Source organism: Cyrtonyx montezumae, unplaced genomic scaffold (assembly GCF_038088225.1).
Source record: "Cyrtonyx montezumae isolate F1298 unplaced genomic scaffold, pur_monq_1.0 scaffold_24, whole genome shotgun sequence".
In the NCBI taxonomy this organism is placed as follows: domain Eukaryota; kingdom Metazoa; phylum Chordata; class Aves; order Galliformes; family Odontophoridae; genus Cyrtonyx; species Cyrtonyx montezumae.
The window spans coordinates 4,968,531-4,981,405 of NW_027071981.1; the positions used below are offsets into that span (position 1 = coordinate 4,968,531).

The 12,875-nt window shown below is 40.2% G+C and overlaps 1 protein-coding gene across 2 annotated transcripts in view; it reads left to right on the top strand.

The window, feature by feature from the left end:
* Positions 1–12,875, top strand: part of MACROD2 (mono-ADP ribosylhydrolase 2) — an 840,242-nt gene that overhangs the window by 747,742 nt on the left and 79,625 nt on the right. For both annotated transcript variants that reach the window (XM_065739549.1, XM_065739548.1), the window contains exon 10: positions 11,862–11,897. In XM_065739549.1, the coding sequence (XP_065595621.1) occupies positions 11,862–11,897 (36 nt within the window). The remainder of the gene's footprint in view (positions 1–11,861; positions 11,898–12,875) is intronic.

The following is a 12,875-nucleotide window of genomic DNA, read 5'->3' on the forward strand; positions in this document are numbered from 1 at the left end:
TGGTGGTGGGAACCCTCTAACGTGCAGTACCATCCATCAGTTTGCAGGTGTGTGGTGACTGTGAAAAGATGATCTGATGCTTTATGGAGCTTTCTGGAGAAAGATGTTTTACTTCTCAGCAGCCATAATTTGGTATAGGTTTCTAAAAAGTCTTAAGACTTATTCACATAGGTTTTCAGCTGCAATTTTCTCAGCGTTAGTGATTCTGAATACTAGTTTTGATGTGATTTAATAGTGCAGGTTTCCAGAAGGACCTGAGCACCTACTGCTTGTTGAGCTGGAGCTTCAGAAGGCACCAAGCTGGCTTCTAAAATTTTATCCCCAAGTCAGTGATGGATTTCCTATGTTTAGGTCAGTAGACAGTGATTTGGGAGATCTGATTTTAATCTCTTGTATCACCACAGATGTGTGGTATGCTCTTCCAGGGGTCACTCAGATCTGCAGCTTATGAGTAAAGAGGCAGAAGAGATGCATACAAACGAAATGACTCTGTTAGCATCCCTGGATAAAAGATAAGTGTCTGGTTCTGTGTCTCTGAGGAGTGCCTTAATGATTGATATTCAGGGCCAGGCTTCCTTTGCCCTGCTGAAGTGGCACATTTCTGCTGGGTGCCATCGCAACAATGGGTAGGTTGACGTTGGCCCCATCCTAAATTGATTGTAGCTGAATGGTGAGAACATCAGGTCTTAGTGGTGATCACCGAAGGGCTGTCAGGTGTACTGTCTCTTCCTTTTTTACTTTTCTCATGTTAGGTGGTATCTGCATTCAACTCTAATATAAGCTTCAACATGTTCTCTACAGACTCTCCTCCTGTAGAGTAGTAGTCCATTTCTCTATTGGATCAGCTTCTTCCACTAAGGATTCTGTGTGGTTCTGTGTCGAGGAATTAGCAACTATCCGTACCTTTGGCAAGACATTCCTCACATTCAGACTCTGCAAAGAATTGCCAAACCTATTATGGCATCTGTTTGTTTGTTTGTTTGTTTGTTTTTAAATTATTCTATTAGTGTACTGAAACAGAAGACTCGAAGGAAAGATTTGCCCTAAATTTGTTCAGATAGCAAGCTATCTGAACATTCACAGGAGGGAATAACACTGAGATATTACTCGAAGCTTAGAGAAAAAAACGTTGAGACATTTTTAAATGTGCATCTCACATTCAGAAGCATTAGCAAATATATCTACATTAATAAATGTGGACAAAAATGCATAGAAAGAAGGATATATTCATGGAGTTATATACATAAATAGTTATTACTTTAAACCTAGTGCATTAATAAATCCAAAAAGACATCCAATTGCTTAAGCTAGTCAAGTGATAATGAAATGAAGCTAGAGTTACACCTCAGTGCATTAGAGTAAGAGGAATATAGATACAGGGAAATTGTTCCATTAGTCGAACATATCATTAGACTTATTTTGTGAGAGGGATGCCAAAGAAATTAGTTGAGTAATAGTACTGATATTAAGACAACTGCCAAGAGCTTTGTCATTTGCAAACTTTAAATATATAGGGGAAGAAGCAGACTTCTAAGTAATTTCATATCTTAGAAGTGTAGCGTAGCTGTTCAGTAACGGACCAGTTGTCACAGCCTCAGCATTACAGATCCAATCTTAGTAAGCAGTAGCCTGTACAGAACCTGATTCAAAGCCAGCATGCTCTGAGGGTAATGCCATATAAGCTTTAACTCGGAGTCGGGATCTCATCCCTATGATGGCCCAGAAAAGTATTATTTTAGAAGGAGAAGTGTCCTGATTCACACAGAATTTAGTGTTGAATCTCTGAGGGTTTTTTTTTTTTTTTGAGAAGTTCATGTATGTTCTGGTAGAAAAAGAGCAAGGGTGGAGGACTTTTTGTAGGACAACAACCAACCACTTGTGCTTAAAATCAATCACTGTTCTAGCCTATGAGGTGAGACAAATCACCATTTTTATTTTTCCTTGAATCAGTTGTGTCCTCTCTCTTAGTGGAATGAAGTAGCCCAGACATCCTCCCTTCAGCTGCGTGGTGAAATTCTCTCTGGTTAATCTGAGATGATGTCTCTCTACGTATCCTTCAGGCAAATAAAATGCCCTTGCCTGTAATCCTGGCTCAGATATGTACTTCTTACCTCACTGGATTCATTGCTACTGGTATTATGTATGAGCTTTCCAGGAAAGCCGCTAATACTTGTATCATTTTTTTTTCTCTTGAAATTCATTGTCTCTCCTAACACAATTCTGCACACAGCCTGGAATCCAGGCATTACTTTTATTGCTAAATATATATTTGTAAGACCTACCAGGAAATGGTATAAAAACATTCCCCTTGAAAAGCTAGACTCGCTAATATTTACCTTACAGTTATACGTGTTCCTTGTGCTGTTCATGTGAGCAAGATTAAGCATATTTGTACACAGTTACCAACTGGAGGCAGGGACACCTTATTTTTCTCTCGTATCCTGTGTAGAGCTAGCTATTTAGTATGTCAGATAGATAATCTTGTAGAGACCTTTGGCAAACGCCGATTTTTCATGGTGACTATTGTATATTATGAAAGGTTTATCTTAAATTGCAGTGTTTAAAGTACTTTTGAGTCTACCACCTGTTATCTGCGGATTGGAAAGGAAAATCATTCTTTCTGAAAATGTTCTTTAGACAAAAATAATATTGTAAAAGGTACACACTATGAAGCTGTCCCATTCCAGATTATATTACTCTTACTAGTTTAAACACAGGAACAAAATTACTTCACTAAAGCATCACTAAAATGGTTAGAGAGGAGAGATTTGCACTTTTATTAGACCAACTGATAGATGGAAGATGCGAGCTTTTAGACTCTGTGTCCTTTCAGAGCTAATTGAAAGGATGCTGAGCCCAACAGCTTGCTCGTTTTTTTTTCTTTTTTTTTTTTTTTGTGAGCCATATCAATTGGTGCTGTGAGAGAGAGAGGAGAAATTGCTTATTGAAAAGCTTTCTCTCCCTTCTATTCCAGGTTATGACATTTAGTGCATTTTCTGTTTTTACCCTGGATGCCAAAGCACTGTCCACCCTATCTAAAGCAATGTGGATGAGACCTACTGTTCTCTATTAATCCTTCTATTACTTTAGGAGGATGCAATGTGCAAATAGGAAGTTGTGCATAAATGTGCAAATATCTCACAATTGCAGAGGAAATTCGTTGTTAAGAGATCTACCGGGCTTGGAATCAAATTGGAAACTGTCTAAATGCCTGAATGAAGGGCTTTGTATTAAAAAGCAGATCCCTGCACTAATACGTGACTGAACTGTTAAGCAGAGTTTGTAATTGCTGTGCTGGTGTTGAGGAGCATCCCCTCTCTACTTAATATGGCAGAACACACTGGGACTACAACAGGCCTCAGCGTGAGCAAAGGAATCATAAGTTAGGCTTTTGTAAGTAATTCTGTATCAGATGGGTGATTTGTTTGATAAATTTTGCTTCTCTATTTGCATTTACAATGTTCACGAGTAGATTCATTGTGTTAATTTGTCATATGAATGTATTCCACAAAATATTCTTCATAGGCTTTATTTTGCTGTGTGGATGGGTGCCAGGTGGTTTACTGGAAGTCCCTGATATCCTTTATTTGAGGTCTGGTCTGGGTAGGGGCTTGCAGTTAAGTCACACAGCTGTGGCTTCTGACTGGTTCAGGCTACTGGGGCTTTGGGGCTACTGGGAGGCTCTGCTAGAGGAGCGTGCAGGCTTTTGGTCTTTGCCTGCCTGCCTGCTGAGGGCATCCTGAGCGTGCTGCTGGGTTCAGCTGCTTTCCTTGTCTCTGGCCTCAGCTTGGAAATCTGTGAGGAGTCCTGTGTTCAGATTGAGACAAGTGAAGCTTTTTCAGTGAGTGAAAAGGAATTGTGATCTCTTACAAAGCTGTGGCAGGCTGATGATGATTTTGCACGAACGGAAAGTGTTGACTCAGTGACAGACCACATGGCAGAGGTTTGAAATCCCCACAAAGCCCGTCTGAGCTGTTTATTGAGGGCTGTCATCCTTTGGTGGCCTGTACAGGACCCCTCCCTGAAGGACTTGACACCAAAGCGCTGGGAGGAGGGAAAGCTTTGCTGTTTTTAGTGGTGGTTGCCTGTCCCAGAATAACACAGGCTCCTAAGGAAGCACAGCTGTCTGGAGGAGCCTGCACACCACAATAGGATGATGGCTTTGCTCTATTTCTCTCTCAGAGCACTTGCAGATTCTGATAAAGTACACTGCAACATAAATAGCTCACTGTAAAAACTGTTCTCAATCAAAAAGTTTCATATAGCCATGAATGAGGCTTAGAATACCCATCCATTTCAAAATGTGTCTGAAGCAACTTACGTCGTAAAATCTGAAGCTAAGTAAAATCTGAAGGTGTTCATGGAACTGTGAAACTATGTTTTTCTGTTGCTTTTTGTCTTAATTTGCCATGGCAGCGACTGTGCAGGTCCAACCACATCTTGAGGTTGCTTTTTTGCCCTGTCTCCATCCTCCAGATGGTCTGTAGGGGCAGGATGGTGAACAACAAGCAGCTCAGGGCCAACTTTGGAGGCACTGACCAGAAGGGTCTGAGCTGCTCCAAACATGTCAGTGGGTCTCCAGGAATGTTAGTAGGGAGTTCTGCTTTGGTCTGAATCATAACGAAGCTTCCTGGTATGATCTCTTCTGAATTATTTCCTGGCAGTCTGCTGACAGAGTGCTGCTCTGGTGTTCAGTTCTGTTGCAAGTATTGGTCACCTCAGGCATGGGGCTTAAATCCTTTGATTGTACACGATTTGACACAGGCCTGTGGTATTGTCTGCTTTGTGTGGGCTATAGAAAGTTGTTTGCCTCATTCCTGTTAGCAGCAATGGCAGTGCTTGGATCAAGGTATGGACAGACAGTGGGTCTGTAATGTATTTCAGTGTTCTTGTCAGGAGGTCTTGGTCTACAAAGTGCTCCCTTTAAAAAAAAAGCGCTCCCTTTTATTTATTTATTTTGCTCTGGTGGTGTTTTGTGAATGTCTTCCTTTCCTTCTATAGTGAGACTGATGATAGACCCTGCAGTCATTCCAGAAGCTAAGGGAAAACGGCTCTTTCACACTCCAAATCCCTGAGCTCTCTGGTTCCTGGTAGATAAGGATTGCACTGAAGTGGTGAAATGGTGGCAGGCAATGAAGCTGCCCTTCAAGGCACAGGGGTTGTGCAGGTATGCAAGGACATGTTGTTAGCAGTGTGGGTGAGGGAAGATGATGAGTGTGGTAATTACAAGGTGAGTCTAGAGCCATTGTCTGCTGTCTCTTACAACGCAACAAGTACCAGGAAATATTCCAGGAAATGATTAATCAGATTTTTTTTTATTCTTTTTAAAGATCATATTCTACCCAACACATAGTTATGAAGTAGGAACACTTGCTGCAAGGCGCTGCAGACCCTGCAGGAATTAAATATAGTTGAAAAGGAGATTAGCTCAACCAAAAAAGGACTGGTCCAACAGTGATTATTAGTCACCATTGTCAATAAGTGATGCATTCAGGAAGAAGCTGATAGTGGGGAGGGAAATGTTTTGTTGTTCTGTTCAGTCCTTTGCACTCAGATGCCCGGCACAAGGAGGTGAACAAGCATAAGCCTTTTTCTGTATAATGTCTTCTGGGTATGCAATTTTGAACAGGCACCTTCCTGCTGCCTTGCATAGTGTTGCATATACCATGTAAAACACTGCAAATGCATTTCACGTCATGCTCAAAAATATCCCGTCTTCTCCGGACATTGATGCTGAGTCACCTCATGTGCTTGAGTGCTTCTAATTGCAAAGGATGCTGTTAAATTTGTGTTTGTCTCATTTGATTGCCTCTGTCTTAGGTTAGTGATGAGATTTTGTTAGAAGCTTGTATTTGCATATGGTGACACATTTCTAGAACATAACATTTTGTGTGTGAATGCTACACTAGCATATTTATGGATGAGAAATCCACTTGAACATTTTGGTAAACAAAACTCGGTTGTTTTCAGTATTTTAAGGTGTAGAAGGAATAAGGAAGTTTAGAAGCAGTTCTTTAAAAAAAAAAAAAAGAGATGTGTATTTTCATAAAGAGTATAATGTAGAAGCATCTGGGAAATAGAAATTCAGCTCTGCTCCTGGCTGTGAGCACTACATCCTGCGCTGCAATGCTGCTGTCCAGTTCACTCACAGTGGGAATGGCAACCACTACATTGCCTTTATAGGCACCTGAGCTTGTATGGGTATATGCATTTTACTGCAGATTGAGTGATATGGTGCATAAAAGACATCTTTGTGGTGACCAAAAAGAAAAAAAAAAGTGTAACTTCTTAGAAGGCTGGTAGTATGGATTTCTATTTGAAATGGCTTCAAAAGCTACGAAGATTTTACATTCAGCAAGGATCTGGTGTTGTGGGACTGGTGTAACCAAGCAACATGGGAGGAAAAACTTAACTGATGTTGCAGTAAGGCCAGGATGCACAGTGTATCAGTGGAAATTTCTGCATAATCAAAACAGAGTAAACAAAATGTCATCAAACTTGCTTAGCGTCTGTTGGGAATTTATGTAGTACCTATAGCTCTATATAGTAAGAAGGATTACAGGATACAAATGCTAAGAAGCTCCACTTCTCCTTCCAACGCACAAGAATGTGTTTCTTTTGTTGAGGGTTTTCTTTTTCTGAGAATATTTTTTTACAAGTAGTTGTGATAAGAATCAGGCCTTGTCTTGGCTGATCTCATCTGGCAGAGATTTCCAATCTGCTTTTTTTCAAAGAAAGCATTCCTCTTTTCTGTGCTGTTGGTCAGATAGTGGTATCAACTCTGTGGAGAACAGACTTGCAGGGCTCAGAGCAGCCGAAAGACCTCATGAGCTCCATTATCTTGAGCCTTGTGTGTACATACAGGCTTTGTCAAGCCCTGAGGTGTTCGTCTGTGCCTTCCTACGCCACTAAACTTTTGTGCTGAGATTGAAGTGAAGCTCCTGTCAGGTAACAGCAGTGTTCCTATACAATCCAAAAAAGAAGTGATTTTTTTTTTCAATTAAAATAGATAATAAATACAGGGCTAGAAAGCTCGTCAAGCTGTTGGTATAGTTGTGCAGAGTGGTCAGTGAAGCTTTGGAGCAAAGTTTCAGAAAAATGAATGTGGTAAAAGAGGAATAAGGACAGCAAGTACCCACTCGGTCTTTTCCACTGCAGGAAATCCAATATTATCATGGTTTAGGCAGTTTGCAGTGGGCTGGTAGCCTGGTTTGTGCTGCCACCCACTGCAAGATTTGACAGAAGAAGCTTTTCATTTGAGCAAGCAGAGTCCATCCTAAAATAGGATCCGTTGTCTTGAAACTGTAGTGCCGTACATCCTCTGTTCTTCTGGTGGGAGCTGTATGGGCAGATCACGTCAGTCCCTGCTAGGTAAATGTTTGAGGGCAGGAACCTTTTCAGCTGGAACCCTACTTTTAGATAATAAAAAAGCTCAATGGGATGGCTGCAGATCTCACTGCTGAAAGATTTCATCCATTTTTCATAATTTTTTTGGAGGCATCAGCATTATAATCCCCATGTTGTTCCTTCAGCCTCTAATACTTCTCTGCCCATCCTGTTGCTCTGCTTGCTATGGAGAGGTCTGGTCCCATTGTGCTTTCCCAGCCCTTCTCACAGTTGTGTTTGGTCTGTGGAGCCACACTTGCATGACAGAGAAGGCTGAGACACGTGGGTAGGTTGGAAATCAGGGAACAGCAGGAAGCACTGAGAAGATGAACAAATGCTGAAGGATGAAATGAAGAGGCTGAGGAAAGGGAAAGGAAGGCAGGAAGGAGCCAGCAGCATGCAGCACTACCGGGAAGTGCCAGGAGCCTGAAATGTACAGATGAAACAGCTGCCTCAAGCAGCTTGGAGCTGGCTCTGCTGTATGAGCCCCACAAGGCATGCATAGTTAGAAATTAAAGGTGTTTGCATAGTGTTGCCTCTCCCTGTGCTAACGTGAAGAACAATGCAAATAGAAGCATGAGCAAAAAGGAAGAGGCAGTTTAATGGCTTTGGGGATTAGCAGAAGTATTTAGTGTCTTTCACCTCTTTGTTGCTAACATAAATCTTAACGCAGATTGATGATTTTAGCCATCTGGCTTGCACTTGCTGGTGTGCAGTGACTAGTGAGACAGAGAAAGAACCTGACCAGCAAGGCAAAAGAAAAAATATGTATATGACAGAAGGCGGCATCTCTTTCTCCTGTGCCAGCAGGAGCAGGTACAGTGCAATCATTCTGTTTCACCAAGTTCAGAAGGTAACAAGGGAAAGGGAGAATGAAGAGGCAACTGACATCTCTTGGTACATGAATCTACCACGAAGCAGGTAATGTATACAAATATACCTGTACTGAGCAAATTACACTCAACTGCAAAGCTCTGTGATCTTTCGAGATACAGTTAACCCGTATGAAGTGAGAATTAGAGGACTGCTTTCAATCATGCATTGACTCTGAATTGTAAATTATTTTATATGTGGCTGGAAACTGTTCTCCCATGCATCACCTCCTAATACCTTGGTTTTGTATACTATAGCTCAACTAGTAGCTGGAAAACTTTGTGCCTTTAAATGTATGAAACATTTTGGATTAGATATCTTCCTTGTATCCTAGACATTCTGAAATACTCATATGAGTTTTCTTGGGGGTGAGATGACCCGTGCAGAGAGTCAGTGCTAGATCTGAAGGGAGGTTGTGGTGAGGTGAGGATCAGCCCCCAATCCCATGTGATGAGTAGGATGAGAGGAAGTAGCCTCAAGTTCCACCAGGGGAGATTGAGGTTGGACATAAGGAAATACTTCTTCTCTGGGAGTGGTCATGTGCTGGAATGAGCTGCCCAGGGAGGTGGGGGGGTCACTGCCCCTAGAGATGAGCAGCAAACATCTAGATGTTGTAGTGAGGGACATGGTTTAGTGGTAAATATTGGTGATAGGTGGACAGTTGGACTGGTTGATCTTTGAGGTCTTTTCCAGCCTTGGTGATTCTGTGATTCCACACACCACAGCATATTTTCCCATTCACGTCCTCCTTTTTGTGAGTAAAAGAGTTACAGTGAGTCTCACATCTGGGCTTTCAAATGTGTGTTTGGGCAAGTAGTTTTGACCATGAGTCTTCCGGGCAGTGATTACTGAAAACAAAGATTGACTCTTGGGCTCTTCTGTGATTTTACTCAATTTTTGTGGGGGATTGACAGACTGGTTTGCTTTGGTTTGAAATATGCATCACTCTAGAAAGCTGCTTCTACAAGGGGTAAAAACATACATAGGGAGTGTGAAAAACCTGAGTGCTACAGATCTAATTCATAGCAATCTTGGCACTCATTTAGTCCTTTATTCATACATATAATAGTTTCAGTTAAAAAAAACAGCAGCAAACTTTTATGTGCTTTTACATCTTCACAACCGGTAACCCAGAAACTGCCTGTAATATCATACTTTTGGGAGAAAAGCAAAAGATTTCTGGATGTAGATTTCTAAAATAATATTTTTTATCCAAAATAATTGGTTTTGATGTAGAGTTCTGACGACTAAGTGTCGTGTTTGTCACTTTAGCTAGCCACACCAAGGTCAGTCTATGTATGACAGAGAAGCACTTCCACCAGATGCATTAGTAGTGTAAGAATAAGAATTATGGAGATATGAAGTAACTGGGGAGTGCTGTGTGCCAAAAGGAAACCCAGATACAGGTTGGGGTAGAACTTTCAAAGGCGCCACAACAACCTGGAGGTCATGTCACAACATGAGCAGGAGCCCACCTCCTGTTTTTGGAAGTGATGTATGAACTGCACTGTCTTTCAACAAGAATTAGGTTCCTTTTTCCAGAGGAAGAAAAGAAAAGAAAAAAAAGAAAGGGGAAGGGAAGGGAAGGGAAGGGAAGGGAAGGGAAGGGAAGGGAAGGGAAGGGAAGGGAAGGGAAGGGAAGGGAAGGGAAGGGAAGGGAAGGGAAGGGAAGGGAAGGGAAGGGAAGGGAAGGGAAGGGAAGGGAAGGGAAGGGAAGGGAAGGGAAGGGAAGGGAAGGGAAGGGAAGGGAAGGGAAGGGAAGGGAAGGGAAGGGAAGGGAAGGGAAGGGAAGGGAAGGGAAGGGAGACAAGAACAGAACAGAAAAGAAAGGAAAAGAAAAGAAAAGAAAAGAAAAGAAAAGAAAAGAAAAGAAAAGAAAAGAAAAGAAAAGAAAAGAAAAGAAAAGAAAAGAAAAGAAAAGAAAAGAAAAGAAAAGAAAAGAAAAGAAAAGAAAAGAAAAGAAAAGAAAAGAAAAGAAAGAAAAGAAAAGAAAAGAAAAGAAAAGAAAAGAAAAGAAAAGAAAAGAAAAGAAAAGAAAAGAAAAGAAAAGAAAAGAAGAAATAAAAGAAGAAGAAAAAAGAAGAAAAAACAGCACTTAGTTCACAAAAGCAGTCTTTGACTCCTCATAGTTATATTGCATAAAGACTGCTTCTTAATAATTCCAAATTTCTTTTTTGTGTCCATTATCACCAACTTAGAAGCTATTTCTGTTGCTCTGGGAATTTCATGTTCCAAGTCATTTAGAGAACTATAATTCAGAACTTCCACAGATGAACAGGTGATATATGTGTGTTAAGATATTATATTATGCTGATGTAGTGTTGTGTCTTAGATTAGTTTGAAATTTTATCATGCTGGCTTCATTATAAACATTTCTATGGGAAGAATATGTTATTGGAAATGGAATAATGAATAATCCTTGTATTAACCAGATACTTTCTGAGTAGTTTTGTGAAAAACATCAGGACTCTGAAAATCCTGTCTCCGTTCAAATCAATGGCAGGATTCCCATTGGCTTCCTTCAGCAAAATTCCTCATTTCTTGACCTCAAAAACTACTTGTCAAAGCTCTTTAAAGTTTCTGTTTACAAGTAGGGCTCAATGTGCCTTTTGGAACTCCAAAGCAAATGTTTTTAGAATAAGGAGAAAGGAAGTGAAGTATGCAATGGCTTTATTTGGTCCTGATTCTCTGTGCCAGATCGAAGTGTGTTCGAGATAAATGTAACTTGTGATTCAGTGTCTTCTGAAAGTCCTGTCCTGCAGAACAGCCGTGACTGCTATGGAAGATAGTGAAGGATGGGTGCAGATCCATCTGTTGTAGATTTACAAGCTCCCATGAAGTTTCATGCTCATGATTATTTTTTAATGTTTTGATTGCAACAGAACTCCCAGTGCAAGCCTCTATTATTTACTAATTGTTCTGTTCTGCTTGTACTTAAAATGTTTCAAGCTCCAAATTTTGATGAAAGCAGATCAACAGTCCTCATGGCATGTGTCAAAGCATTTGAATCTCTTGGAGCTTCTTGTGTAAAAGTCCAATTCTGTAAATTAGGACCTAAATACTACTGCTGGTTTCCATTGCCATTGATCTTATTATTACCAAACTCCTTGGGGTTCAAATGGTGTAATACATGTACATACAGAACTTTGAAAGATGCTATGCTTTAGATGGAAGTTGTAGGATTGCTACAGAATTTGTGTTTGCCCAAATCTGTTTGAAAAAGTGTAAATACAGTCCATATGGCTGAGGAACTTAGTTGACAAACCTCTGTGGTCACTGAACTCTCCAGTAGATCTTTAAGGCTCATTTTACTTTAATGTCGTTTTACTTAAATGTTAACTGAGGCAAATCTTTTTTATTCACTCCCACCTCTCCTCCCCAGAAGATGTCTCATGATATAAAACTACTTCCTCACCACAACATAACTTTTTGTGAAAGGAACCTGCTTTCTTCATAGTATTAAAAACTTTTATTTTCCCATCTACTTCCAGATCTCACTACAAAATGTTAAATGGGAGAAGGCAATCTAAGATGTGTTCAATGTGAATCGTGGAATATTTTATTTTGGCTGTTTCCTGATTATTTATTTATTTATTTTTCAGAGGACAGTGAAGAAACTGAGATAAGTGAAGAGGCAGGTGAGTAAAGAGTATTTTATGCTAAAACATGTCACTTTTGAGAAGCATGAACCAAACTGAAAGAGTTTCTAGAAGAAATTGCCTTGGTTGTGATATGCAGTGCCAATAATTTATTGCTAACGTTACAACTGTCATCTTTGTTTTTTAACAGTGTAAGGAAAATGATCCCTGATAATATATAATGCCTATTAAAAATGGCTGAAACTAACTATTTAGTATCATCTGTTATGAGCTTTTTTCTGTTAGTATCTAGTTTGAACATGAATGGGAAATAATTAGAATTCTACAGTCTGTTCGTAAAAAGGTGTGGATACAGCAATTCTTGAGTCATTTGCAATTGTGATTAGAAGCTGTGATTTGTTTGTGATGAAAACAGTAGCAAAACTCTCCAGCAAACTCTTGAATAAATGGAATGTGATTGGACAATATTTCAGAGAACTCATTTCCATGGAGTCCTCTAATTGACTATTGGAGTAGTCATTTTGCTACCGCTTGCCAGTTACACATCAGCCAATTTTCAGCTCATCTAATGGTGCAGTTGTTCAGCCAATGCTTTTTAGTATATTGAAATGCTGCAGTACATGGTACAAAAAGCTGTATGAAAGTGTATTGTATATACCATTCTCCCCCTGTTCAACGATTCTGTGTTTTTTCCATGGACTGAGGTCAAAATGACTGCCTGTATTTCTCTTCATCCTTTTCCGTGTTTCTTTCTTGAAGGTTGTTGCAGTGTTAGCCTTTTACCAGCAGTCAGGGACTTTTTTTTACTTAATAGGTGATAAAGAGCACTAAAATCACATCAACCAACTCTTCCAGAACTTTCAGGTGAATCCCATTTCATCTAATGTATATAAGCACACTTAGTTCCTCAAAGCTATTCTTAGCCAACTTTCTGCTGTTCCTATTCTTCATAAACTCCACTTGTATGTGTGGGATCTGGGAACAGGCTTTGCTTGTAAGCTGGGCACCTCCAGCTTT